General features: G+C 41.0%; 1 protein-coding gene and 1 long non-coding RNA gene across 5 annotated transcripts in view; one reads left to right on the forward strand and one right to left on the reverse strand.

The window, feature by feature from the left end:
- LOC109477324 overlaps positions 1–4,571 on the forward strand; it is an 11,077-nt gene extending 6,506 nt beyond the window's left edge. The window contains exons 3-5 of one of the 2 annotated variants that reach the window (XR_002140658.1): positions 988–1,156; positions 3,043–3,593; positions 4,478–4,571. This is a non-coding gene — a long non-coding RNA (uncharacterized LOC109477324). Of the gene's footprint in view, positions 1–987; positions 1,157–3,042; positions 4,456–4,477 lie in introns of those variants that run through there. The other variant, XR_002140657.1, reaches the window with a different exon arrangement.
- Positions 1–26,550, reverse strand: part of LOC109477323 (A disintegrin and metalloproteinase with thrombospondin motifs 9-like) — a 113,009-nt gene that overhangs the window by 27,684 nt on the left and 58,775 nt on the right. For all 3 annotated transcript variants that reach the window (XM_019778506.1, XM_019778505.1, XM_019778504.1), the window contains 16 exons: positions 25,776–25,912; positions 24,452–24,569; positions 22,157–22,252; positions 21,722–21,891; positions 21,468–21,591; positions 20,983–21,109; positions 20,603–20,807; positions 20,131–20,295; positions 19,677–19,841; positions 19,215–19,427; positions 18,803–18,976; positions 18,372–18,608; positions 18,056–18,217; positions 13,444–13,620; positions 4,544–4,708; positions 963–1,142 (listed from right to left, as the gene is read on the reverse strand). In XM_019778506.1, the coding sequence (XP_019634065.1) occupies positions 963–1,142; positions 4,544–4,708; positions 13,444–13,620; positions 18,056–18,217; positions 18,372–18,608; positions 18,803–18,976; positions 19,215–19,427; positions 19,677–19,841; positions 20,131–20,295; positions 20,603–20,807; positions 20,983–21,109; positions 21,468–21,591; positions 21,722–21,891; positions 22,157–22,252; positions 24,452–24,569; positions 25,776–25,912 (2,615 nt within the window). The remainder of the gene's footprint in view (positions 1–962; positions 1,143–4,543; positions 4,709–13,443; positions 13,621–18,055; positions 18,218–18,371; positions 18,609–18,802; positions 18,977–19,214; positions 19,428–19,676; positions 19,842–20,130; positions 20,296–20,602; positions 20,808–20,982; positions 21,110–21,467; positions 21,592–21,721; positions 21,892–22,156; positions 22,253–24,451; positions 24,570–25,775; positions 25,913–26,550) is intronic.

Genomic DNA, 26,550 nt, shown 5'->3' on the forward strand with positions numbered 1-26,550 from the left:
ATATATTTCAAAATTTTCCGGGGGAGGATCGCCCCCGGACCCCCCTACATTACTCGCGCCTGCGGCGCTCGCCCTCGCGCCTTCGGCGCTCGATGTGCGGCTTCGCCCGCAACCTGGCCCCCTATGCTGTGAAAAAATCCTGGTGAGAACACTGAACCAGGAAATCTTCTATCTTCTTGTCCCTTTCATCTCGTCTTCTTAGGGAAGGCCACTTGCTTCTTATCATGTCCCAGTTAATTATTTTCTCTCTCTTTTGTGGTCTTAACCCTTTTCTGTGCCTTAAATTTTCTGGGTAACACATCTCTTAGCCCCAATCTTAAGTGGTTTGGCAGTCATCTTATCCCTCCTGCCATCAGTGCTTGGGTACATATGTATACATTGTCTTGAGGTGTGTACCTCTTAGATATACATCTTTGAGCTTCAGTTTCTCTCTTAAGTGAAGATGCTCCTTAAGGGTTGTTAAAGGTCAAGTAAGAGGAAGAAGAAAGAAGCCAGCTGTGACATGACAGTGTCAAGACAGTTTTGTAAATGGACGTTCTTATCGAGAACCATCCTGTGAAAATCTAGCTAAATCTTAGAAAGAGCCCTGGCCCCAACAAGGATAGACGCTTTTCGTGTGTTATTATTTTCATATACAGCCAAGGTTTCATGTGCTAGCTGGCAAAATTTGCCCACATCAAGTAAACGTATGAATTGCAATTTTCCCTTTTGATTTTTTGAAAAATAAAAAGGAGACATTTTCTTCCCCTCTGTTCCCCCTTTCCTATGCTTGATCATTTTATCTTATTCATAACTTTTCTCTCCCATCATGTCCCCTTTTACCCTTTTCCCTCCCTTTTGTCACTCACTCACTCACTCTTTCCTTATACTCACTCACTCACTTTCCCAATACTCACTCACTCACTCACTGCCTGCCCCTCTCCCTCCCTCCCTCCCTCCATCTATCCTTGTCAATGTCTTACCTTCTGCCACCTGCCGACCTTCCAGGTGTATACTGTGGGACAGTCCTTGACCTGACATGACCTCTGCAGCCGAGGTTTCTTCATCCCCTGGCAGCGTTCCTCCTCGATGGGCTTGCCTTTGCGGCCCAGACGACAGTGGACCTCCCGCCTCATGGTGCCCTTCCCACAAGTCACCGAACACTACGCAAGGAAAGGTGAGAAAAGTTAGAGATTTCTGAAAGTGCAGTTATTTTTACAGGGACTTCATTTTGCAGCAGAATTAAAACATGGGAAAGGAGGTTTCTATTGTATTTTTAATGTCAAGATTGAAACAATTCTGTAATATAGGAGTAATACTTAAAAATGCTTAGGAAATTTCCTTTAGCCCTTATGTAAAACCTTACAGTTGGCCCTCTAAAACCCAAGGTCACCGTCAATACAAAAATTGTTGAAGAGTTATATTAATTTTAGCTTGTCATCACTTAACTGATATCCTATCATGCCCTCTTTTATAAAGAGGTGTTGAAAACATTGTCTTATGATCAGCAGATTTAACTGCAGATAATTTGTCCCTGGCACCAACTGCCAAGGTCACTGTAAACACAACTTAGGCTACATCAAGTTAATTTGTTCTCAGGCAACTGGCAGAACAACAACACAGAGGGCTAGGGGCAAGGGATCTGCTTTGGTACACACAGTTTTAGTGAACATAATAAATTATTAAGATTCAAGTTTTCTTCTCAGTCCTCAGATTTCACCTTGTCCTTACCTTGAAATGTCTGAGAATCAGGGAAATCAATCAAAAACTCACTCAGCTGTTTGATGACACATAATGACACATAATGTTGACCTTCACACTCTCCTGGCCAAGGTCATTGTTCTCTCACCCCAAACATTGATTTTTAGAACTAAACTGTGACCTGAGGTGACCCCCGAAGGACTTCCATTTAGGCAACACAAACAGGATTTCATGGATGGTTGCAGTTCAGGCAGGGAGTGTGGCCTTTTTTCATTAGACTAGAGAAACGTCAACTCCAATGACAAACAATTTTTAAAAAGTCGCGAACTCCAAGCCTTTCTTTCTCTAAAGCATTCATGGTTGTAAGAATGAAGACAGTGGAAATGCACAACTGCTTTATGGCCTATGAAATTTTTCTTTCCTCAGTCCTTGTTACAGTTAGAATAATCTAAATTTAGATGTGACAGATGTTCTCTTTATAAAGATCTCGTTCCAACATTCCTGTTTTCATAATTTTGGCATAAGAAGCTTGTCTTGTTTCCCCATATTTAGGTCTGTAGAGGATGTGAATCGAAATTGTTTGGCTTTCATACTTGTGTAGTTGATGACACTACATCAACAGGTGCCAATACCCCCCTCTCTTTGATCAAAGCTGTGTTTTCCATTTCCTAATTCTTTCCACACTCCATAATCTAACCTGGATTAACATACTTTACATTCTACTGAGCAGCAAGATTGAAACTGAATCCTGCACATTCAGATCCTGCAGGTTGCTTTGATCATGTTTTAAATTATTGAAGTTTTGAACCAGAACTACCTGCCAGAGTTCTTAATGATTGGGCTAATGGGGAAAACAGTCTAAAGGACCACAAAAAAGTGATATAGCCAGGAGTACAGGTTTGACTGTATATGCAGAGCTATCAATGGTCAGGTAGTCATACACAGGTGTTGTAATTAGTGTACGGGGTTGACTGTAGTTCATTTTTGAGGGGTGAGGGTTTTAAATTAAAGTCTGAAGTGTCCTTCCAAAACTTAAAAGAGTCAGGGCCTAAACATTGGCCTCAGGCCAGCTCTACAAACAGGTACTTAGCCAAGGCTGGGGTGGTGCTGAGTGACTGTTAACACTCTTGGGCAAGACAGAGTCGCTTTGTCCCGTAACTGGTGGGAACACTTGTCTCCCAAGTGGAGAGATGCTGTGCTCAGTACACCAGTATGCAGTGCCACCTAGCACTGATATTGAAAACTGCAGATCAACTGGACCTTTGTACTTAATAATACAACAGTGCTGAGAATGCAGAAGCTGAGACCTTTCATTTGCAGTCTGCTCTGCGTGTAAGAATCAAGGTTCTTTTCTTTTTACAGAGTTCAAGGTCATCACTGTGATCATTCTGGCAGGACAAAACCTTCTACTGCTCACAATGGGCAACTTCACTCTGGATTCAGCCCATTAGTCTCAAGGTTGAAGGGGACTCTGCACTTTTGTACTTGACGGCAACAAGTCGTGACGCACTTTGGGAGGAATGCCGTGGATGTGTGGGCCCAGATGTGAGTGCTTTTCTGCCTCCATTGTCGGGGCCTGGCTGGGTGGGGATTGTTCTGTGGAGCCACTGCTGCTGTGGGGAGGGCAGCGGGACAGAATGGAGCTGTCAGGGGAGAAGGAGTGGGACGTCAGGACTGATGTCACAGTCTCCTCTCTGATGGGCCCACCTGCAGACAGTACCAACAGTCCTCACTCACCACCTGAAGGTCCTGCTTGTCTATAGGACTGGGGCATTCCTTATATTCCACTGGTTTTACAAAAATGTACCAGTGTCTGTGTTTCTTGGAAATTGTACTTTGGATGTGATAAGCAGCATCTTGGCAAGGGAAATCCCTGAAGCAAGGAGACCAAACAAGTTGGTACCTTGACCAAGGTAAGTCCCCCTCCATTTCTGGCTTGTACCTCCCAGTTCCTTGGCATTGTGGGAAGGATGCCATAGAGTGTTTGAATTATTCATTCCCTTATTATATTTCTTGTCGATGACTTAAATTCTGATGAAACATTTCCATCCTTGGCAAACCTAGGAGTATAACATACTGTAATGTGTGTGCATGTTTTGAACTGATAAATTGTAATGTCACTTATTCTCGAATTTTCAAAAATATTCTAGGTTCTCAGTAATAAGATACTACTGCAAAGTATTCCCACAACCAAACAGCGAAACAAATACTCTGGCTTAAAACTTTCACTCCTTTGTTTTTCTGAAAGTCTAAGCCTTTGTCAGGAAGTGTGATTACATTTTTTCTCACACATTTTCTTCACAAATCCAGTCCAAACCAGTCGCACCACCTGTGCAGTATGTTCCCACCATCCAGCTCCTGTCTGTCATCACTCTCTCGCTACAAATCTCTTCATTGTCTCTTTTATGCCTTCTGTCTCTTTTATCCAGGCCTTTTCCTTTGCAACGTTTCTTTTTCTTACCCCCCTCCATCAAAGACTGGGGTCATTCCAAGGGGCAAGATCAGTTTCATGTAGCTGTCATCAGCTACTTGAGACTGAAAAGATGACATTTAGTGGCCATAAATTCTCGCCTGTCTCCCTTTCTGTTTTTTGTGGCTTTCCCTTTGGTAGCCGCTTAAGTGTGACTGTTGGAGTGTCGATCTGAAGTGTTGGTTTGGCTACATGAGTAAAACAAATGGCCGGGCGTGTGAATGGCCAAGTGCAGGTTGTTACCGGGGAGGGGGGATGTGTGTCTTATGTTTCATGCCTGCTGTCTTAAGAAAACAGTGAGAACTAATCCAGCCTTTCCACCAGCAGTGGAGGGAAGAATGCCAGGTAAGTGACACTTGTGGCAAACACCTGGTCTAGGTGAGATGGACTTACCGTGCTCCACGGGTCCGGGCGCCACTTGGGGCAGCGACCGGCACGACACTTCCGCTGTCTTCGTGGCTGCTTCTTGGGGCAGTGATGATGGGGGAGGGTGACGCCAGCGGAGTCCTTGCAGACGACTTCACGAGTCTTCAGCCCACGACCACAGGTCACCGAGCACTGTAAGGGGATAGGACATTGATTTAGCATCATGTATGAGAACTTGAGTTTATAGAAGAACTTGAGTTTTCTGGGTAAGTACAAGTAGTGTGATGCCATGTACAGCAGTTCTCTGATTTCTCTTTTCATATTGTTCTTCTTTGCTTTCAATCTGAGAGCAAAATTAAAAAATGAACTTGTGGGGCTTAAGTGCAAAAATTGTATCTGTAAAGTTACTAATACATACACACACACATACACTAACAGCTTCTGCTGTCAGGAAAAGTAGAGTAGTCAAACACTGCAGGCAGGAAATGACCCTTAAAGGTTTTCTTTCAGGCGGTGTTTATTCTTTAATCTGGACGGCTCCCACCAAGATGGCTGCTGAGATAACCCTGGTAGAATCAACCACCTGTTACAGCAGGTGTAAACAGATACCTGGCAATGTTACCACATCAATCAGGATGGACTTTCTGTCACAACTGTTTCCTTCCGATCCATACCAAGGCCAGTGTGGAACTTGTGTATCTGATAGTTTTAAATAGAATTGTGGTTGGCAAGCAAAATTTAACCTTCTCCCTGCTCCTTAACACAGTAACCAAATTTAGTGCAGTAACCAAAGTTGTAACCAAAGCTACTTCAGCAGGGAGAAGGTTAAAATAAACTTTCTTCTACTACTATCAGTTCCTGTCTGAGAACTATCACTTCAAAATTACTGTAAAATGCAGCTCATCTTTATAATAATATACTATTTTTCTGTGAGACATTGACACAAGTAACTATCTGGCATGGTAAATATTTTTGTTATACTGTACTGTTAACTACAATTACTTAATTTTACAAAGATAGCAAGATGTAAAATCAGGAGGGTGGAATAAGTTTTGTGACACTATTCTACTGACCCCGTTCCCCTAGCCCTGACACCCAACCCTCCCCAGCACCCATTAACGGACAGTGGGGCTGTAGGTGTGTGGTCCGACAGTGGACAGGTATTATCTAGCCCACAAGGGTGCCCTCCCGCCCTTTGTTTGCCCAGAGTGCATCCAGACCCTTCCATAAACCAACAACAACGCTGACCACATTGGGGGAAGGCGGGCGGCAGGATCATTTTTCGAGGAAGGATTGCGGTATATTGGTGTAAATTCTACATGTAGTAATTATGAGTGTTGGAGCAAACTTCTGCTTAGGACAAACTTGCAGCTGACCAAAACTGACAGAGAAAAAATGGTAAGTTGTGTGATCTGTACAGTTAGTATACTGCTGTGACGTGCATAGGGATGTGTGCAGCACGTGAAGTGGACGACCACCCACAACACAAGGGTCAGCCAACCTCCCGCAACATAACGGGGTGAAAAGCGACAAACAGCGAGGAGACAAAACCAATGGGGTTCCCCTGCAACCTCATTCTTCTCTGTCTAGACTCCAACGGCGGACAATTTGGGGCAGAGGCTGGGACAACATTAGCGTTTCAAGCTAGTGGCTGAAACATTAACATGACAAAGCCATGCAGGGATACTCTCCCGTGGCTGGGGGCTCTTCAGGCTGTGAAAGGTGGGTAGCTATTAGAGGTAAGGCTAGAAGACTGGTCTCCTTGTGTGGTGGGGACATGCCTTCAGTGGGTGGTTTGTCTCGCTGGTCTGCCCATTGTGCCAGGACAAAGGGAAGGGAACAGTAAGAAGATGTTGGCGAGGATTACAGGCAAACATGCCGAGGCGACAACAGGCCATCGCCCATGTGTGACCCATACAGAACCAGGCTGAGGAGGGCAGGCTGAATGACAACTATACTTCCCTCACATCAACCACCGTGGAAACTGCCAAAAATGTCACCACTGAAAGATCCAAGATACCACATTTATAAGTATGTAGTTAAGAAGTCTTATTTTTTCCTAATTCAAGCACTACCTTTTGAGGTCTAAGCTTTTTGTCTTCAGAGTCATTGAAGGATGTGAAATATTCTACCTCCCAGGTAGCCTATTGATTGTAAAAAAAGTGAAAAATATGACTGAAAAGAGGGTGAAATTTCTACAATAATTTATTTTTATAATTTCATTGATAAGATTGTGAATGTTGATTTTTACAATCTTAATCTGATTCTTTTTCTTCAAGTTAGATGTGTAGCTACATTTGATGGTATCTTCAACTGACAGCCCCCCGAAAGAATCTCTGTAATATGTGATATTACCTGGTATTACAGTTTTTCTTGTTCTTTGTTCTATTGCTACAGTTACTTAGAATGAGCTTACGTTTTGTCATTACAGAAAAAAAGCATCCAAGATCAGACTTCTATGTAGTTGTGTTATGATAGTTGTTCTATACATAACAGTTGTATGTGACAACAAGGTGTAAAAAGACAAGGTACTCTCTGACCAAGGCCAAGAGATACTCCTAGGAGTCCTACACCAACATAAGCTGAAACATCAAGAGGAGCCAAACAGAGCCTGTGTACTGCAACACTTCAAAGGGATACTTTTCATTCTTAATCTATCATAACTATATGCTGTCTCTCAAGACTATACTTAAGAAAGTGTGTTCCCTGCTGTGCTCAAGATAAGACTTTGTTTTAAGTGACACATGATAAGGTGGCTGGTATCTTTAAGGGGTATGCTGCAAGGGCTTTTAAGGTGATGTTTTTCTTAGGTCTATGGAACTGTCAAAGATCAAGGAGGAAGTATTGACTTAGAGAGGCAGCCTGAAGCCCACCTGGGCATCAGGTAGCACCCAGGTATTCCCAGGTGAGTAATGTACACACCCGTTTACACCTGAGGGTGGCCAGTTGTGGTCATGCCAGGTGAGAAGGTATGTTAAATACAACAGCAGCCTCGTGCAGGGGAGAAACCGTCAGCCCAAAAACAAACATGTCGGCATCAACAATCAGATCAGGTGTTGGGGTAATCAAGTGCACAATAAAAGCCTGCAGACATGTTGGACAATGGTGGAGGGGCAGTGACAATAACAGCACTTCTAGAACCAGCACTTCTAAAAGCTGCAGGGTACCGGGAGTGAAAGGTTAAGCATGTGTGTGTTTTTTGGGGGGGAGGGGGGGTAATAAGAAATGCTGGTTATTCCCACTGAGTAAAGACATTTTTTTTCCAAAGTTGAACACTGAACGACATGTTTGGAGGCCCTACCATCAAAGTTTGGCTGTATGTACCTAGTACAACAAGCAATTTCACATATCATGCAAAAAAGCAAACTTTTATACTGTGATACTCTATGATATCTGTCACAACTTTAATTTAACAATTATTGAGACTTATACTTGAAAGATGCCAATTTTCACAATTTCCAGATGGAGTGTTTTTCTCACTGTATATTGGGTGAATATGCTGAAAGATAACATAGTTGTTTACAGGTTTTAAACCAAAGCAAGATAACCAATTACCCTTCTTCTAAAGGCTTCACTACCAGACAAGAACATACATGTTTTCTTTAAGACAAAAACCTGACAAAATAAGTCATCGAGACAACAAAAAGATTTGCTCGAGTTAAAAAGTTATACGATCACTACATTTTGAATAGCACAGACCAGACAACCTTTTAAACTATACTATTTACACTAGTTAAAAGGTCATGTATTCACTACTTTTCAAAGAGGGTAGTCAGCCCTTGCCTGTTGTTGTAGAGAGAAACCCCAAACACTGGCACGTGAGTTGAGATACCACAACAAAGGTAGGAATAAACAATCTACTGGCCACTGGCCATTACAAACAAACCACAACATCTGTGGTTGTGCCCAGAAAACTGCCATGGGTTATCAGGACTCAAGATAACTGGGCGCATACGCACTTTGGTACACCAAAATTAGAATATTATTATTCTTTTCATCCGCTACAGTCTACAAGTTTGTATGTGTCATACAAAATCATCAATTCACAGCATAGCAGGTCCAATTATTATACAATGTATGTATGTATCAGAAGTGATTTACAAGAATACAGTATGAAATTGTAGCCTCGATCAAGTCACAATTATAGAGTATCAGTGTTGCCAGAATTATCTTCAAGACAAATCTACCTCATGATCATTGTATTGCAATCTCAAAACAAGGAGGGAACCAAGAAGACTAGACTTCCTTCTGCAAGACTTGATCAAAATAAAGATGTGTTTTTCAAACCTTGGAGTGTTCTTTCTTTTAAGGATTTAGTGCTTTATAATAGAGGTTAAGGCTTACACTACAAAATTCTTTATTCCTGCCTGCAACAAGCTTCAATCAGAAAAATCCAAAAGCCATAATTCACATCAGCTAATGACAGTTATTGTCTTATCATAATCTTAAGTGTTCCAAGATGTCTTGGGGTCTGAGAAAAGCAAGTAAAAGAGATTACTTAATGACCATTGATATAAGGTGACAACAAACACAGGTAAGATTAAGTAACCTGTTGCTGTGAGAAACAAAATTGGACAAGGTCATCTCAAGGTCAAGAGGAGGAGGAGGAGGCAGGGCCAAGCTGCTGATGAAGATACCAGGTAAGTGAATCAACCAATGAGCAGGCTGGACTAGCTATGATTGACAGTAATTATGATTAGTAGCCTTGAAGCAATATCTAATTTGACATATAATAACTTCCACTGTATGGAGTTAAGTCCTGCGTACTACAAACGGCTAATAGCCAGTTAGCCTGCCATTGAATAAAACCTATTGAGGAAGTGCCCAAGTTCACCCAATATCACATTTGCACAGCTTAACACTAAATTCAGTGGGCCACCTAAGCATAATTTATTCACATATATTTATCGAGTATTGGGCAAAGAGCAAAAGTTGCTTTGCATTACCCAAATTATCTGGATACGAATTATGGATATAAAATAGCTATGAATTTTGATACATCACACCAGCTTGCCTACACCTTATCTAAAATTTGTATGCAGGAACCAAATAAATACTACTACCACCTTGAATTCTACCAAATCACCACACACAAATGAAACAACTACAAAGTTTGATTCATACAAATTCCTGACATTTTAGTGTGAAAGGGCTAAACTTCATTGGGAAGCAGTTCGACACAGAAATGGGTAGCTACAGAAAAGATTCAGCCTTTCCAACATCTGCTTCAATAGTTGAAGAGCTTGAGCTTGGCCAGACTTCACTCTAGACCATGAACATGACTGCACAGGGACTGATAAAATCAGGTCTATGTGGACAGGTAGTCTATCAAGACATGATTCTTGCCTAGGTCAATGGGAATAATTATCTACATTTGTAAGGGACCACCAAAAAGTCAATTGATGAAGTCATACTCTAGTAGAATTAGTAAATGAGTGACATTTTGTGCTTGCTTAAAGTTTCAAGTTCTCAGGATAATCAATAAAGTAAATCTGAACCTCCTTTGCCTGTATGTTGTGTTTTCCTATCCTGTCCTATGTAAGTATAAATCAGTGGCTAAACTTCCATATAATTGTCATAGGTAACAATGTTACATACATGTACTGGTAAAGAAAGTGGAAGATACAGAGTACTCCCCCATACAATGTACGTTTGTCGATCATAGAGAAAAAAGGTACAGAATATAAAAACCTCATCAAGGCAGGAATGTTTACGCACATGTACATGGGGCTTTCCTTGCAAAATCAGAATCTTCATGTCCCATATCTAGAACCCTATCCGTCAACTGCCAATCAAAAAACTCTGCCCTTTGGTCTAGACTCAGGGTGCTAATCACTGAACCACACTACATGTACTGTTGTGCTATTACCACATATGTAAGGAAGTAAGCAATCAGAAATATCAAAGGTAAAGAACTGTCAAGTAACCCTAGTAAAAGCAACTTGATCACCTGTCCTGATATTGGGTATGACAACAAGAGAGACCACGCCGCATGCTTCGTACGAAAAATATTTAATTCAACATCAGATTCTGTACACTTTACATACACGGGTTGTCGGTGGCTAGTGCCTGTATTGTCAGGCGATGTTGGTCATGTGAATAGCTCAACTAGCGGGCCACACAAAGTTAGTTACTTCTTGCACAGGCATGTCCTCTTGTGGCTTTGTGATCATGTCTAGCTGGGCATTACGATTAATACATACTGGCTAGAATTTCTGGTAGATTTCACAGGAAGATTTTCAGTATTGTGTTCTTTGATCTTTCTATAACAGCACTTTTCACAAATCATTTTGAAATATCTGCCAGTGGAGGTGGTAGCACCAATTTTCATAATTTTTAGCACATGACAAAAACAAACAATTCCAGCTTATCACATTTGCACAAATAATGTAAGCCTGGCAAACTATCCGAATGCTGGGGCAGCCTTTTGGCACCAAACTTGTGCTGGCTATTGGCAGGGGGCAGGTTAATACAAGTAATGAACATTGTGCAGCCCAAGGGAAAATGTTAAAAGTACAAAACCCCTGACAGAGCCTCAGTACACCCAGCTGAGGGTTTTTAAGAACACCTGAGGTAGGCTTGGAAGAGTGCAGTAGTTAAAAACTTCAACAAGTCAACTACAGTACCAGATAAGACAGGTTTTATGTTGAAATATCAAATAAAGACACATCCTTTTCCACATCACTGGAATGACTGTATTTAGCACCAATTTATAGGAAAAAAATGTCTCAAGGATTCTGATGAAAATCACATACAAGAACAAAAGTGCTGATAAAATGTGGACGGACAACAGAATGGGGAATGTATTTACATGTAGCACCATTTGAAATGTTCCCAAACATCATCACACAAGAGTTGAAACAATGAGAAAAATGGACTGGAATGTTTTTTAATTGATTTTTTAACACTTTAATTGATAAATACAACCAAAAGCAAAAGTGTGATAGAAGTATATCACAATACAGAATTAAATCATCTTTTTTGCCATCATAGTATTTAAAAGATTTGACTACAAAAAAAACATCTTAAAGCACAGTTCTTGATGTATCAATTACAAAGAGCACAGCTCCAGCTTTGACCAAAAATCTAAACAAAAAGACCAAAAATAATTAAATCAAACTCTTCCCCTGACAAAGGTTACTGTATCATAACCATTAGAATAATTGAAAATTCTTGGTTGGTTCAACAGACGTCCATTAAGAAAAAAATCTCGAAAAGAAGATTTCTTCTTTTGGAATACAATTTCACAATTAGAACTGATATTTGTTATGAAAAACAAACTAACTCAAAGGAAAATGTGTTTGGCAATGCAGTACAAATTTTGAAATGCTCCTTTGTGACTCTTCCTACCAAAAAAAATGAACAAAAAGTTGGTTTGGCCCATGCTGGGTGTACAGAGGCTGGTCTGGGGACAACATTAACATCGAGGTAGTCTAGGAGGGAAGTCGGCAGCACCAAGTTGGAATCTCCCAGTCATCCGCAGTCTTCTTCAGTTGGTTCAACTTGACAAATGAGTTACGTCTTACTACGTCCTCTCTGGAGTATATATATTTACAAAACATTCACACACCTGCCAGCACCACAGTTCTCTCATCTTACAAAAAAAAATTTAACAGGCTCAAAGAAAGCGATAATATTATAAACACAACTCCAGATTTCTCAATTTTCAAACATGAAGATGTAACAAGGAAACATGATTATTTAGAAATGAAAAAAGGGAACACAACTTGCTATACAACATAAATAGCTAGCATCCACGAACAAGTATTGATCCAAATTTTGAAATTATCATTAGATAAAACAGAATTAAATAAATTCTATACAGTCTTGAAATTCTTGGGTTCACTGACACTGGTCACAAAGAAGATTTTTCATTGGGATATCATATAATGTAAGTTTTCAAGTACTTAATCAAGGAAACGTGGCAGTGAAAATGTTAAGAATGTTTGCAGTGATAAATGAAAAGACCACAAAAACAGTATTTCAGGGAATTTTGCAGCACCAAAAAGTATCACCAATTTTGAGTTTAAGGGGCTGTACCATGTTTGCCAAATTACTGAAAAAGAGGTCATCCTTGGGTTTTCTGAGCCATTTCACAAGACCTGTAGCATCAAACACACCTCCTGGAAGACCTTGAGACCAACTGCCTTCCTAGCTAGGCTAGTGTGAAGCTACAGAGAGCCATCTGTAGCAGTATCATAAACCTCAAGCTTGCTTTTCAAAGTTTTAGACTTGATGAAATCAATCTGAACTGCTGAAAATTTAGACATGTTTCTTCCCACACTTCTGTTGATATGGAGAGTAAATATGATAACACAAATTTGGCACCAAATTTGTCAGGTTACAGGGTTAGGCAGCCAGGAGAAGGCTTAGTAATTACTGCAGCTGAAACTTCCTTTGCCAGCATTAAGAGTGATAGCTTCTATTTCTTAAATTTGTTGTTAAAGTTAGAGATAGTCTGGGCTGTTGACATGTCTTCCTTGTAATTCAGGGTCAGTGAACCAGATCATACAATCTCTATAGAGTAAGGAATGGGAACAGACATGGAAGGAACCGACAGTTTCAAATTGCTTATGTCTGGGGGTAAGACTTCTTTTAAATAGACGGTACTGTAGACAGCCTCTGATAGCCAGAACAGCTCCCTCTGTTGTAAAATAAATTTTGAGAAGATGTCTCCATTCTTTTTTTCACATCATGCTCTGAATATGTCACAAATCTTTGCAGCACTTTTGACAGCAATTTTAGGTCTTGAATACTGGGTGTGTTTCTAGATACAACACAGTCTAGATTTTGTTTTTAAACTTTATGAGCTCTGTAGGTGTGTTAAGATTTGGGACACTCTTGGGCATGTTACAACAGTGTTGGTTCCCTGCATGTCTGCTGTGCCTATGATTTCTCAGGTAGACAAGACTGAGTAGAGACTATACCGTTGACCAGGGTCCTCTGTTCCAGCGGGCAGGCCGGGGGCAGGGGTGGTGACTGCACGGCTGCTTGTCGGGCGGTTTGTCCAGCACCTCACACCCGTGGTCCGACAGGATCTGTCCATTTGGCAGCTGGCAGTGGACGAGTCTGGTCTGGACGCCGCTGCCACAGGATACAGAACACTGCAAGGCAACAGCCAATAGTTTGACACTGCATAGTTCTGTCTGAACCTTTGTTCAATCTTCAGAAGCTCAATTCTGCCTGCAGGACACTTTCCTTGATCATGAGGTCATGAGTTACATGTAGGAGGTACGGGTCAGAGAGAGTACAACAAATATATGGATTGATTATCATTTTGTCAATAAATCAAATTGACTTTTAGCAAATCAACAAAATATAGAATGGGAACCTTACACATAATTGGAAAAAAAACATATTTGTCTTGTTTTCTAAGTCGTTGGTTCTTGAATTTTAAGAAGATTATACTGAATCATAATTATTTTCTGATCAACATGAAATCATGAGTCTGAGAGGAGAGTCAATACCTTGGTACACACGGCTTCTGAGGGGGAATAGCTTTAGGTTTGAGAACCAAAGGAATACATTGACATGGCCTGAGTTAATTAAATTATCTCAATTAGCTCCTGATTTCCAAGAACCCCCCAAGACAAGCTCACCAGTCTTGATGATGGATGGGAGGAAGGAGATGTTTACAGATCAAACGGCTTCACTCTTGACACAAACACCACCAGTAACTGATGCCAGAAACAGATCTAAATATATATTTACATGTAATACTATCTAAGGAAATTTGCAAATTTTCTAATCTGGGTGACATAGTAATACTAGGCGATCTAAATGCCAGAACAGGACGGCTTACAGAAACATATTTTGATCTAGACACCTCCAATGAGTCCAAAACAAACATACCTTTTGATATAAAAAACAGAAACAATAAGGATTGTAAAGTGAACAATTATGGAAATTGTCTTATAGAATTGTGCTCTTCAGCAGATTTAGCCATTTTGAATGGCAGATTTGCCGGGGACCTCAAAGGTGATTTTACTTGTTATCATTATAATGGTTCGAGTGTTGTCGACTACTGCATTACTCAAAGGTCCTTGCTAAATCATATTCAATATATGAATGTCAGCTCCATATCACCGTTCTCCGATCACTGTCATATCTCCTTTTCCATGTCGACAAAGTACTCTCCACTTGTCTTGAAAGATAGTAGTCATGTAAACCCAAAGCCAGTGCAATATCTCTGGAATGACGAATCAAAAGAATTATTTATAGATACTTTGAATAATAACGATACACGTTCTAAACTGAGCGATTTCTGCCAAAAAAAATTTACTTCAGCGGAAAACGCCGTTACAAGTTTCACAGAAATTCTACTGGAGGTTTCAAAAAGATCTTTAAAGATAAAACGTCATAGACAAAACAACAAAACTGTTCATGTTAAAAAAAACAAACCATGGTTTGATCAGCATTGTTGGTCCCTACGTCAACGATTAAAAAAACAATCGTCTATTTTGAAAAAAGACCCTTGGGCACAAGATAATAGATCAAGATATTTTAGTACTCTGAAAGAATACAAAAAAATGATAAAACAACAGAAACGTTATTATAAGATTGAGCTTTTGAAGAAATTGGAATCATTGAATGAGAAAAACCCTAAAGAATTTTGGTCATTACTAAATTACCTAGACACGGAAGTAAACGGAAAAAACAATAAGAGCTCTGTAGATCCCACCATTACAGCTGAACAATGGATAAACCATTTCCAAGACTTAAACAACCTAGTGAGAAATACAAGTTTTGACACTGCCTTTGAAAAAACGGTCTTTGATCATTTAGAATATTCACAAGACTGCACGCCAAATTTATTAGACTTTCATTTCACCCCACAAGAAGTTTTAAACGGTTTAAGATCACTGAAATCTGGGAAAGCATGCGGCATTGACTCCATTTCAAATGAGATGCTAAAACATGGGTCAGCACAGCTATGCCAGTCACTGGTAACATTATTCAATACAATTCTATCAAACGGCAAGTTTCCATCAAACTGGAATACAAGTATTCTCACTCCAATTTTCAAATCAGGCGACAAATCTAATGCTGACAACTACAGAGGAATCGCCATCTCAAGCTGCTTATCAAAATTATTTACTCTATTATTGAATACTAGACTACAAAACTTTATCGAAGACAAAGGCATACTAAATGATACACAGTTTGGATTTAGAAAAAAGTGCAGAACCTCAGACAATGTTTTTATCCTTAAATCTCTCATTGAAAAATACACACAAAAAAGAAAGGTAAATTATTCGTTTGTTTCGTCGACATGAAGAAGGCTTTTGACAGTGTTTGGCGTGATGGTTTATTCTACAAACTGTTGCATTATGGTATAGGTGGACATTTTTTCAATGTGTTGCGGTCTATGTACCTGGATGTTAATTATGCTGTTAGACTACAACACGGATTGTCGAATCCTTTTGTTTCTACATGTGGGGTAAGGCAGGGGTGCAATCTAAGTCCTTTATTATTCAACCTTTTCATTAACGACCTACCTTCATGTTTTGATCCAAACAAATGTGACCCTGCAACTTTAACTTCTACATCACTTAACTGTTTATCTTGGGCGGACGACCTCGCCCTAATCTCACTGTCTAAAGAAGGTCTACAGAATTGTATAAACAATTTAGAAACATACTGCAATAGATGGAAATTGAGTGTTAATGTAACTAAAACCAAAGTTCTTATATTCGCGAAAGGAATACCAAACAAATGTCTAAATAGATTCTATATATACGGAAAGGAAATTGAAGTTACCGACAGCTACACTTATCTCGGTATACCTCTCACGTCTTCGGGCAAATTTAAAACCGCCAGAAAATATTTAAAAACTAAAGCAATGAGAGCGTTATTCAAACTTAAATCCCTTTTGTTTTCTGAAGCTAACATTTCAATTCAATTAGCAAAAAGCCTTTTCAACAAATTTGTGAAGCCGATTTTTCTATATGGATCCGAATTAACTTGTTTCGACCAAACATCTAAAACACTAAAACTTAATGTTTCTACGCGTATTTCAGAATCCACACCAAAAAAAATTTTCTCCACTGTATTAGAGAAACTCGGTATAGAGGAAACATTTCTGCCTCGGTTAGAAAGAGTTTAAGCTCCTCTTGTGCCCACACATATGTGATTCATTTTGAAAGAAGGACAGATAAGGACATGTTTTTTAATCTAGCGTCTCGTCTAAAATTAGAAAACGACAACTTTTCAATTGAAAATATACATCTTTCTCAACATATTCCAGAATTTGATGCCATCGATATGAACTTTCAAAAATTTTTACTTAGAGTTAATACAAAAGCATCAAATGATGGTGTTCGTGGAGAACTAGGAACCTTTCCAATAATAATAGATACTGAAATACAATTAATAAAATACTGGCATCGTTTTGTTAACTTGCCCGAAGACAGCTTACTTCGTGAAGCATACGATGTTTTATATTCTGGTAAACACGATTGGCTTAACCACGTAAACGACATTCTGAATTACAATGGTCTTGGACAATTCTGGACGAACCCCGGGTCATACCAAGTGGATACGATAACCAATCAATTACGATCCCGCCTTCAAGATATATATATACAAAAATGGTATAATTCTATTAGTAACAACGCAAAACTTTCTGTTTATACCGCATTAAAGGAAAATTATGGACAAAAACAATACCTCTCAAGTATACACAATCTAGATATTCGAAAAGCGATCACAAAATTAAGAATTAGTTGTCATAAATTAAACATAGAAATGGGTCGATACAAGAAAATACCAAATGACCAACGGTTCTGTCCATTTTGTCCAAACATGATTGAAAATGAGCACCATTTTATGATGGATTGTACACTATACAATGATAAGCGCCTATTGCTGTTCACCTTTCTTTCCGCTTGTTCAATTGATTTCAATACGTTAGATGCTATAGATAAATTCAACTACATTCTCAGGGGAGATAACCAATACAGTGTTCAAATAGGAAAATACATTAAAGAATGTTTCGATCTTAGAGACCACATGTTAGAGAATAGTTAACCTTTATTGTTACATCATACATATACTCTGTACGTAAGATGACGTTATCCACACATGTATGTAGCTTTGTTAGATCTTTAGTTAAGTTGTAGAAGACCATACAAAAGTCTCTGTACTTTTTTGTTGTGTCAATAAAGAATCTGTAACATCTCTCACAATGCAAAAATAAGTATGTAAATGCAGAAAAGATTGATTTGTTATTAGAAAAATATCAAAAACCACAATCATCCCCAGAAACAAAAAATCTGCATTGTTTCCTCGTAAAATATCAGGAGTAAGACTTCAGACCTGTGTTAGGGTAAGACCCTGTGGATTTCACAGCTGTGAGGGTTGGAGGGAGGGAGTACTTTCCTATTTCCAGCTGTTGCCACCAGGAGGACTTCCCATGGGTGCTGATAGCATCAAGACCCAGGTGGACCTCCTGCTAGCAGCTGGCTGATAATACAGGCAGGTGAAACTCATCTGTATCCAAAACCCTTATCATCAGAAACATGAAGGATTCAGTTTTACCTGTCCCCACTGCCCGTAGTTCCATATTGGGCAGGGGCCAGCGTTACATGGTGCCATTTCTGAGGGTCGTGTGGCGTCGTTACAGTTGGAGCTGGGGTGGCCATTCCCGTCCTGACACTCCACCGCTCTCCGCTTCCATCCTCCCGCACACGTACTGGAGCACTACGAGGGGCATGAGGGAAATGTTACGATCAAACTTCTCAAAGTTCTGCCTTAACTCCAATGCCTCAATATAACTTGGTATTTATTATTTGGGATATACTGGGTGCATTTCGAGCCCTGCAGGTGAAAAGCTTCTAAGTGAATTGTGTCTCACCCCTCCCCAGGGTCCTTTTCTCCACTGGGCCATCAGTCCTGTTGGGATCCGGTTACTGCTGATGCTGGGGGTCGGGTTGTAGTACCGGGAAATGTCGCAAGGGTTCGCGTTGCACACCTGCTCGCTGACAGGGCGCTGGCTGGGGTCGCAGTCGATCTCATCCGCAATGTTTTCCTCACCAGGGAATACACAAGCGACGTAACGGGTCTGTTTGCCACTGCCACAGCTAACTGGGCACTGTGGTAGGACCGGAAAGATATTATAAGATCACTGTGCTACAAGTTCAAGGTTGAAACATATTTACCATATAATAGTTAAAGACTGGAAACAGTGTCATAAATTTGCAGTGGAATAGTCACCCTGAAAATGACATCTCTGCAAACATTTTAAGATTTTCAGTATTCACAGACATGTCGTTAATTTTGACCCACCCTGTTCCATTCGCCAGTTCTCCACTGCCCCCCTCCGCAGGATTTAGGGAGGCAGGTCTCCTGGGCAGCAGGGGAGGGGATGTGGGCACATGCTGACTCGTCCGCAACGTTCCCGTGGATGTCTCGACAGCTCACATACCTCTGTCGGAGTCCCTGACCGCAAGTTACTGAGCACTGCATGGAGACAAGGCAAATGTCCAGAAGATTATAAACAAGTTTGTATCTTGGGGGGATGAGCGATGAAACCTCTCCTGGAAAAAACATGCAGATGCAGCAAACTACTTACCAGTATAGCCAGTGTTGTATAATGTGTATTCTGGTGATGTGATGAACAACATCAGCACAATCTGCTACTTGCCTGGTGCTCCAACATGTATTATGCTGTTGCAATTTGAAAGTCAAAGTCCCTTACCTCAGTCCATGAGCCAGTTCTCCACTCTGTTCTGACCCAGACGGGTGGAGGAGGTGTGGTGGGCAGGATTTCCAGGCACGGAGCAAACTCGCAGTCCTCGATGTCAACATGCCTCGCAGCAGCATCACACTCACTGTCCTCAAGTTCCTCCCCTTTGGGAGTCCTGCAGACCACAGCTCGCAGACGGTAGCCACGGCCACATGTCACAGTACACTGGGGTGGGGGGGGGGGGAAAGAAACATTTAAGGTCTAACAGTTAATATCTAACATACAATGTATCAACTTAGATACTCATTTAAATACGGGTTACACTTGTCTTCCCATTCTCAGACACTGATATGTGAAATGTCTGAATATTAAGGCAATTTATCCAGTTGCTATGGGTTTTTTTTGTATGACATATTATCCTAATAATTACTACTTATATCAGGTTTTATCCAGGATTTTGCCTAGGTAACTGACCTGTCCCCAGTTGCCATAGTGCCAGGTGGGACACTCCCCCAGGTTACATGGCTGCTTCATCTCAGGTCTGGAGTCCACCTCACAGTCGCTCACATCTACCTCCTGCACGCCGTTGTGGCAAAACGCCTGGCGATGTCGAACACCGTCTCCACATGTCACCGAACACTACAGGAGAGAAAATTATTCATACATGTAACTTTTTTTTTAATCTTGTCTGCCAGTGGTACACATATGACCAGCTGATGGTAATTAGTACTAATGGTTATTCTGAAGAAAAAAATATCGTCTCTAGGACAACTTTTCTGCTTTTCTTTGTACAGTTGTTGAAAACAGGGACTTTCCTTGTACATTACACATATATGTACTCTACCTAGTGCCTGCCTACTCCGTGTCTGTTCCGTTAGCTAAACTTGTTTAAGACGTGTTGATGGTAGTTATAGGAAGGTAAACTCACCCCAGTCCAGTCGTTGACGACCCACTGTGGGCAGGCATGGTCGTTGCAGATCTGGTCGACTATCCGGTTGCTGGCATCACACTCGTCGTGAGAGACCGGGTTCCCACTGCTGTCCAGGCAGCTGGCATCGCGGAACCGGCTGCCTCCGCCACAGGTCCGGGTGCACTGGTGACACAACGTACATGTACTTTCATTTCGTGCTGTGAGAGGAAAGATACTTAGACTGACCCCCCTAAGCACTAAATTCTATTGATGACATTCTCTGCAAACTCAACACAATGCAAGATGACAACAAATTAAAAGAGAAACTTGTCCAATGACAAAAAAAACTACTTGAAGTTGCCTAAATAACAGGCATTGAGAAAACAATCACTGTAATAAGACCTGAAGCTACAAACCATGGTGCTCCAACTTGGGCACACTGAAGATCCCACCACTTATTGGAAAGAGTTAGGTTGAATAAAAAAGTTACCTCAGACCACTGTGTGAACTCCCAGTGAGTAGGCAGACATTCCCCAGAACACCTCTCGACATCCGAGGGTCGCTGATCCTCACAATACTTGTCATCCACGACGATCGGCTGGCTACTCAGGGGGTTCTTAACACACTGGATAACTCTGGTGACAGTTCCAGTTCCACAGCGCACTGAGCACTCACTGGTATGGGCTATCACCCACCTATGGGAGGAGCATAATATTGTAAACATTATGTTGTTTACAATACATGCATAAACATCATGATTTTCAGCTGCAACCAAAGCTATCAATTTTCCTTATTTCTCTGTTTGTGTTGTTCAGTCACCTGACACTCTAAAGTAAAATAGAACGAAAAGGAAAGAGGAGAGAAGCTCACATGATCTCACAGTCCATGTTACAGGTGGAGGTGATGGTGCCAGGTTTGCTGAGGTGGTGGCAACGTTGGTCAGAGACCACATGGCCATCGTCCTCCCGGATACACTGCACCTTCTTCTTCTTCTGGCCTGGAAGACAAAAAAATGCCATGGTATTAAAAAATTCTGGCCAAAGTGGCTGGGTTCAAACCACAAGGTTAGGCACATGTAGATCCTTCACCTTGTGGACATGTTGTACTGTTAGGCAAAACCCTATATGCCCATATAAGGAAAACCAAACAAAATGTAGTGTAGTTAGGCAAATGTTGCCAACCTTGTAAATGTTTTGAATCTGCGGTAAACTTCTTTCAGGAGCCCTAGAGCCCAGGAGCTGGCCTCCATAGACTCTGTTAACAGTCTGGCATCCAGGCTACCTTTTGCGGGTGGTTCAAGTTACAACAAGACACCTTCAACTCTACTACTCCCACCAGACAAAGGAGAACCTCACCTTGGCAGACCTTGCTGCACTCCCCCCACGGCCCGTTGGGATCCCACCTGAACTGTGGCTTCTCCACAGGGAAACTGTAGGAGTAGCGGATGTCTGGAGGGTACAGCTTCCCTACAGACAGAACCTGGCAAAGACAAAACACATGATAACCATCTACATCTGTAGAAGACATTGTAAAGGTCCTATACTTTTGTTGTGTCAGTTTATTTTATCATTACATATAATTATCATATATTTTTAATAGGCTGCCTTACCATGACTACAATATCCTCGTCAATGCGTTTGGTCCCGTTGACACGTTCGATGGCATTGTCGGAGCCCGAGTACTCCAGCACTGCAGGTCCTGCCACCCTGATCTCCCTCTTAAACATGCTGACAACAAAGTTCCCGTTCAGGATGTACTCGCCATTACTTCTTCTCAGGGCTGAGGTGGGAAGATAAGACGCTGTATTAACCATCAGATGCGTGTGTGGTGCCAAATTTCCATTGGTTATGGGGTTAGGTAGGAGGAAGAAGGTTAAAATTGCTTTATCTTGGCAGTTTAGCCACGCAACATTTGGTTTATGGCAATGATTGTAAAAAAAGGTGCTCCAAACAATGAAACTTATAAACAAATAAATAAGAGCCATCTTAATTGTCATTAAAGTTGGATGCTGGTAACCGTCCGCACTAGTCACACCAAGACCTACCGAGATAGTTGTCATCATCCACACGTCCGTAGTAGCCATGCTGCCTGATGTCAATGTTTGTGGCCCCACGAGGGATGGTGACAACATCATTGTAACCTGGGAGACAAACAAATTCACAACATGGATTCAGTTGGATGGTTTTAGCATACATATAGATACATCCAGAATACTACACAGTGCATTCCACATCACCTGAGGTATAAGTCCAACCCGCAGGAGACTATCGATAGTTGGCTCTTAATGTATAATTTTCCAAATTCCTGAAGCCTTTTTTAATTTCTGCTTGATAAGACCACTACAACCATAAGATGGTTTCTACATTGATGAAAATTTTCCGAATTGTACAATAACAAGGGAATTGGTAGGTTAAGGTAACCTGACAGATAGGTTAAAAGTAACCCATGACTTCTAGGGTGAGACCTGAAACCGCAAGTTTGGCCTCTAGCTGGGTGGCTGGCTGATTCCATGCTTCAGATGTCCTTTGTAGTTATAGGAAACATCAGTGGCACAACTGATACAGATCTGCCTTCTACCCAAATCTGAGGGAGGAAGGAAACGTCTGCAGTTCTTCCACCACCTTCATCAATCCTCCCTCTCCATTTTGGGTGGCACAAGGTCTTGACCTTGTGTCTTCATGTTCCCCAACATAGGATAAAGACAATCTACATCATTTTGTTAAGTTAATAACTTGGCCTTGAAGACTTGTACGTGTAAGCTGTCAGACTTTTATAAGGACGGCCCTTGAAGATCGAAGAAAGTTGCAGACAAATAAACATTGTGACCTGTCAAACCAGCTAAGATTTTTTAGGAATCTCAGGAAAAACTATTGACAAAATTTTTTTGTCACTTGATTTTTGCAGTCTGCATAGATACATAAAGATGATATTTGTGAGGGCTAACAAGGTAGAAGAACAAACAAGAGACATACAAGAATGGGATATCTACACCACCTATACATGTAAGTGAACACGAACTTCAGCTTTGGGACTTCTTAGACAAGAGGTTGTGGCCTACGTGCCAACTAGCTTGTTCTCCAAGATTTTCAGAAGGACGACGAGAAGACCCTCACACATAGCTGACAGGTAACCATAGTAACACATTAAATCAGCTGAGATTTGTTACACTTTCAGGAAAAATATTTAGTCAGAACACGTTTCTTTGTCTATCACAACAGACCAAATGCACAAACCCAGTTCAGACGGTTTACCGAGTCCTGACAAAGAACAAGAGCTGGTCATTCTTGGACCGACATGTGTAAACTATAGCTGATTATAGACTTCCTCTCAGCTGTTGGCTAGGGGACGTGTCCACCCACAGCTCTAAGCTATGAGTGACATCGGAAAAACACCTGGTGATTGGAACTGCACAGCTGCATCTATTTTCAGGACAATCAAGGACACCTATATGTTTCTATATTCAACTCGGAAGGACTTCTATAGATAGAGGTTTCACTTATAAAAGACTGACACCTGTCACCAGATGGACAAATCTCGATGACAATCAGCTCACAACAACAGTCCTATCCAAAGATTTTGAGAATGATGGACTTCATTGTCCTTGAGTAACGTGTCCCATTTTGATATTCTTTATCTCAGTATTGCAGTGCAAGCATGTCTAACCCTTGGAAGATGGGGAACAACAGACGATAAACCGGACAGTGAATGAGTGAGTTATTACCTTTTCAGTAACTTAAGCATGCATTGCCCTTACAAGGAGCACCCCAGGCTAACAGATCTATAAGTAGTTACAGAGATTACTGTAGGTACAAATCAAGGAGCCTATTAAACGTGATTGTCAGAACAGTTCATGGGTGATGGAAGGGAATATTATTTCAATTATCATGAATGGAATCTTTCAAATATGTAATTATGTAAACATTGTAAAGGCACAATTTTCTTGTTCCCAATGTCTAATATATCAGCCAAAAATAGGTCACCTTTTCAAAGAATAGACTGAGAAATTCAGTTAGTTGACCTTTTGTGATCTTGGAACAAGCTGTGAAGCCAAGACTAATAAGATTTTCCATGTGTTTTCCATACAGTTCTGTGTGTCCTTCTCTTTATGTAGTTCTGATGGACATGTTGGCTGCATGCAGGCAATGAGGCAGGATTCCAACACCTGTAAAAAGCTTTCCCTGGGCCAAAAATCCTAAATGTTTTATGTTTTCAGTTTTCTGTAAAACTTCTTCTGACACATTGTTAGCAGTAAGACTGTCATATGCTGCACCTGTAATTCCAACTTGAGGCAACAGGTGGAGAGGTTGTGGGTGTTTCAGTATCAGCCTGTGCTACTTACCATACTGGATGAGGTTGAATGTTCCGGCTACAGTCTTGCAGGAGGAGTTATCACCACCGCACACCCCACACTTGTCTCGCCGAGCCTTCGAGTTCAGAACCCGGTCACAGCCCGCTCTCTGGGGTGGAACACAGGGGTATATAATGATATAATACATGTGTGTGATATATAAAACACAAAGGTAACATTTTGGATTACCAGCAAATTTTACCTACCAATTTTCTATCCCCTTCAGCACCTTTATTTTTAACTTAATTCAAGGACAGTGCTACTTTGAGGAATGCAAGGCCTTCTAGACTCATTGGCTGAAAGTAGACATGTGCACCTACCTAATATGCAGTCAGAGCACTTTTATTTTATTTCATTATCATTATCATTTATCTCCTCCCTTTATGTTTGCTATTGCCAGCAATGGGTACTTAATACTGTCTTTTGAGCAATGAAAGTCAACCCTCTTTCTGCTGACTATGCCTGTAACATCCTCAAAGACAGGAATGTACCTGTGAGAGATCCCTTCAGAGTCTGTTCTGAGTCCAGATCAGCATTGCTTTTTCAATCCTTAAAATCAGCAAATTAAATTGGTGTGGCCTTAGAAACAGATTGTTGTCATCATTGACAAGCCCAATCACCTTTAGCTGGTAAATGTTTAGACAAATAAGGGAGGAGTGAGAGGAAAGCTGTTTTCTCACAACCTTTTCAGTGAACCAAAGTCCTCACACCGTTTTCCTCGCTATCGGAGGTGGGGACTGTTTCATTTGGAGGTTAATAGGGATCAAACTGGGAGCAGATTTCAAAACATCTTTTAACTAACATGCTTGGGTCTCAAGGCCAGCACCTACAACACTTGCCAGGGGGATAAATTCAGCATCATGAGGTTGACATGCTTCCAAGTGCTGGCTATGTGAAAACAAGTTAGACCAAGGATTTGGCTGAGAATCTTTATGGTGAGTTCTTATAATATCCCATTTGCACTGGGCTGCAACTATTGAGGGACCAAACACCTCATTGGTAATTCTGCTGATAAAGAAGTGAATTTTGTAAGTTGTGTTTTCAAAGCATACTTTCACATCATGGATCATACACATAACAGTTGAAACTTTTATAGTCGTATGTCATATAAATCCAATTTTGGTTGCTCGTCATTTTGCATCCTGCAAAAAGGGAGCCAAACTGACCTCAAGTTACTTGCCAAGGAAATAAATTCAGCATCTTGACATGCTTCCAAAGTTCCAAACGCTGGCTACTTGGAAACAAATACATCAAGCATTTGGCTGAGAATGGATATACATTTTGTAGCGAATTGTTTACTGTGTTGGAAACATACTCGGCACATGCCCTGCACACAGATATCGTTGGTGTCCGGGCCGCAGGGCGTTCCATCGATGACCTTGTTCTTGAGCCGGTAGTACGCCGTGCCTGTCGCAACACGGCAGAACAGCTTGCACCGATCCTTCATCAGGACTGGAAATAAAATGTACAGAAGGTTAATATTTGTAACAGTTACAGGTCAAAGTTCTGTCAAAAACAAAATCTCACAATGATCATGATTAGACATTTTTCAACAAGGTCTAATAAGGGTTGGCAGTAGAATTATGAGAGGTGACATTACATGACTTTAACAAGCTGAGAAACAATTCTGATATGATTCAAATTTAAGACCTTTGGCTGGGAGGTGGTTAGACCTCAAGGTCATTACCTGTCATTACAAATGGTTAGGAGATTTTGACCTTGGGTTACAGATCTACAACTCACTGCAGGTCAAGGTTCAGGCATGTGGACACGTGACCCTCACAGAGACTTGTTGGTCAAGCGGAGAGAACAGCCAATAGTTTACACTGGTCACTTAAGATTTAGAAAGGTACATGTACTATAAGTCATGTTTAAAATTCCAGGGGCGCCATGTCAGGAGCACTATATTTCAACTTGTTACTGTACCAAATTAACAGCCTGTACTGTAAAGTTTTGCATTGACAACATTGTTACCTCCATGAAATGGAAGGTATTGTTTTTGGCGCGTCTGTGTGCGTGTGTGTGTGTGTGTGTGTGTGTGTGTGTGTGTGTGTGTGTGTGTGTGTGTTGTTGTTCGTTTCGTTTCGTTT

The sequence above is a fragment of the Branchiostoma belcheri genome, unplaced genomic scaffold (genome assembly GCF_001625305.1).
Source record: "Branchiostoma belcheri isolate BF01 breed outbred unplaced genomic scaffold, Haploidv18h27 scaffold4, whole genome shotgun sequence".
In the NCBI taxonomy this organism is placed as follows: Eukaryota; Metazoa; Chordata; class Leptocardii; order Amphioxiformes; family Branchiostomatidae; genus Branchiostoma; species Branchiostoma belcheri.